At 47.6% G+C, this 2,500-nt stretch overlaps 1 protein-coding gene across 1 annotated transcript in view; it reads left to right on the forward strand.

Moving 5' to 3' along the window:
• The window catches only part of LOC132967197 (kalirin-like), a gene marked incomplete at its 3' end in the record, with an annotated part of 27,994 nt that overhangs the window by 2,344 nt on the left and 23,150 nt on the right, over positions 1–2,500 (forward strand). The window contains exons 3-6 of the mRNA XM_061034067.1: positions 998–1,221; positions 1,309–1,633; positions 1,893–2,015; positions 2,327–2,500. The exon at positions 2,327–2,500 is cut by the window's right edge and continues 18 nt beyond it. Coding sequence (XP_060890050.1) covers positions 998–1,221; positions 1,309–1,633; positions 1,893–2,015; positions 2,327–2,500 — 846 coding nt within the window. The remainder of the gene's footprint in view (positions 1–997; positions 1,222–1,308; positions 1,634–1,892; positions 2,016–2,326) is intronic.

Below are 2,500 nucleotides of genomic sequence, written 5' to 3' on the forward strand. Positions count from 1 at the left end.
CATCAGAGCATCATGCTGCTTATATTATCACTACTACTGATAAATAAAGAGTCTATAAATAAACCACTGACGGTTAGTCATAGAACCAGACGCCAAGAACAACATACAGAACTACTCCTGCTAAAAACAGAAAATGTAGTGATACACACAGAACTACTACTGGTAGATAAATAACTACTACTGGTAAACAAATAACTACTACTGGTAGATAAAGAACTACTACTGGTAGATAAAGAACTACTACTGGTAAACAAAGAACTACTACTGGTAGATAAAGAACTACTACTGGTAAACAAATAACTACTACTGGTAGATAAAGAACTACTACTGGTAGATAAAGAACTACTACTAGTAAACAAATAACTACTACTGGTAGATAAAGAACTACTACTGGTAAACAAATAACTACTACTGGTAGATAAAGAACTACTACTGGTAAACAAATAACTACTACTGGTAAACAAAGAACTACTACTGGTAGATAAAGAACTACTACTGGTAAACAAATAACTACTACTGGTAAACAAAGAACTACTACTGGTAGATAAAGAACTACTACTGGTAAACAAATAACTACTACTGGTAGATAAAGAACTACTACTGGTAGATAAAGAACTACTACTGGTAAACAAAGAACTACTACTGGTAGATAAAGAACTACTACTGGTAGATAAAGAACTACTACTGGTAGATAAAGAACTACTACTGGTAGATAAAGAACTACTACTGGTAGATAAAGAACTACTACTGGTAAACAGAGAACTACTACTGGTAGATAAAGAACTACTACTGGTAGATAAAGAACTACTACTGGTAAACAGAGAACTACTACTGGTAGATAAAGAACTACTACTGTAATACTGTGCAGAGCCGAGCTCAGCTGAACTGTCCTCCTGTAATGTCTTCATGTTACTTTATTGACCTTCTTGAATCTACTTCCTATCTCTCTCTCTCTCTCTGTCTCTCTCTCTCTCTGTCTCTCTCTCTCTGGGTTCAGACCAGCCTGGTCTCGGTGGAGGGTCTCTCCCGGCTCGTCGACCCCTCCCAGCTCACAGCCGACCTCGGTGGCTCGTTGGAGTACGACCATGTGGAGTGGACCGAGCTGCGTCTGGGTCTGGAGGAGTTCTCGGGGGCCGCCTCACAGCTGCTGGCCCAGCTGGATCAGCTGGAGGCCGGGCTGAACCGCATACCAGAGCCTCAGGACGTGGACGAGGCCCGCAAGTAAGGAGGAGCCTCGGGCGCTCTTTTTGATGAAATGAACGCCGTTTGTAAAGTGTTCAGTAATTTTTCTAATTTTGACCTCTTTAGACTCCTGGAGGAACATGGACGTCTCCGTAACACCATCACCACTGCTCCTGTCGACGCTCTTGAACGAGAGGGGCGGAGCTTGTTCCAGCGAATGCGTCTTGGCCCCACCCACGGGGACGCTTCAACAGAAGGCGGCGGTGGAGGCGGTAGTCACGGCAGCTGGTTGTCAGGCGGGGCGGACTTCCAGAGTGTCGCACCAAAGGTTTCCTCCCTGCTGGACCGGATGCAGGCGGCTCGCACTCACCTGCTGCAGAGCTGGAGCGACAGGAAGCTGCACCTGGACCAGGCGCTGCAGCTACACCTGTTTGAGCAGGACGCCACCAAGGTGAGGTCACAACCTACGATCAGCTGTTATCAGACAGACAGGAAGTAATATGTAGAAATACACAAGAGGAACACAGGTGAGCTGACTGCTGTCTAACCTGTCTCACTCTGACCTGTCTGTCTCTAACCTGTCTCACTCTGACCTCTCTCTCTCTGTGACCTGTCTCACTCTGTAACCTGTCTCACTCTAACCGGTCTCACTCTAACCGGTCTCACTCTAACCTGTCTCACTCTAACCTGTCTGTCTCTCCGGGTGTCAGATGTCGGAGTGGATCGCTCACAGTAAAGAGTTGTTCGTGCAGAGTCTGGTGGAGGTTGGCCAGAACCACCAGCACGCCCTCGACCTCCAAACGCAACACCAGCACTTCACCGCCAACTGCATGGTCAGTGTGTATGACGGTGTGTGTGTGTGTGTGTGTGTGTGTGTGTGTGTGTGTGTGTGTGTGTGTGTGTGTGTGTGTGAACATTATTTAAAAACACTTCCTGAACATCGTGTGTGTGTGTGTGTGTGTGTGTGTGTGTGACAGTGTGTGTGTGTGTGTGTGCGTGTGTGTGTGTGTGTGTGTGTGACGGTGTGTGTGTGTGTGTGTGTGACTGTGTGTGTGTGTGTGTGTGTGTGTGTGTGACGGTGTGTGTGTGTGTGTGTGAACATTATTTAAAAACACTTCCTGAACATCGTGTGTGTGTCGTGCAGAATGGCAGCGTGAACGTGGACAGCGTGGTTACCGTGGCAGCGAGGCTGGCGGAGGCGGGTCACTACGGGGCGGAGCGTATCGCCCTCGTGTCGTCACGGTTACAGGAAGACTGGAAATCCCTAACGACGGCGCTGGAAGAACGTAGCAACACGCTTGCCATGGCAACGGGCTTC

Source organism: Labrus mixtus, unplaced genomic scaffold (assembly GCF_963584025.1).
Source record: "Labrus mixtus unplaced genomic scaffold, fLabMix1.1 SCAFFOLD_191, whole genome shotgun sequence".
NCBI classification, from domain to species: domain Eukaryota; kingdom Metazoa; phylum Chordata; class Actinopteri; order Labriformes; family Labridae; genus Labrus; species Labrus mixtus.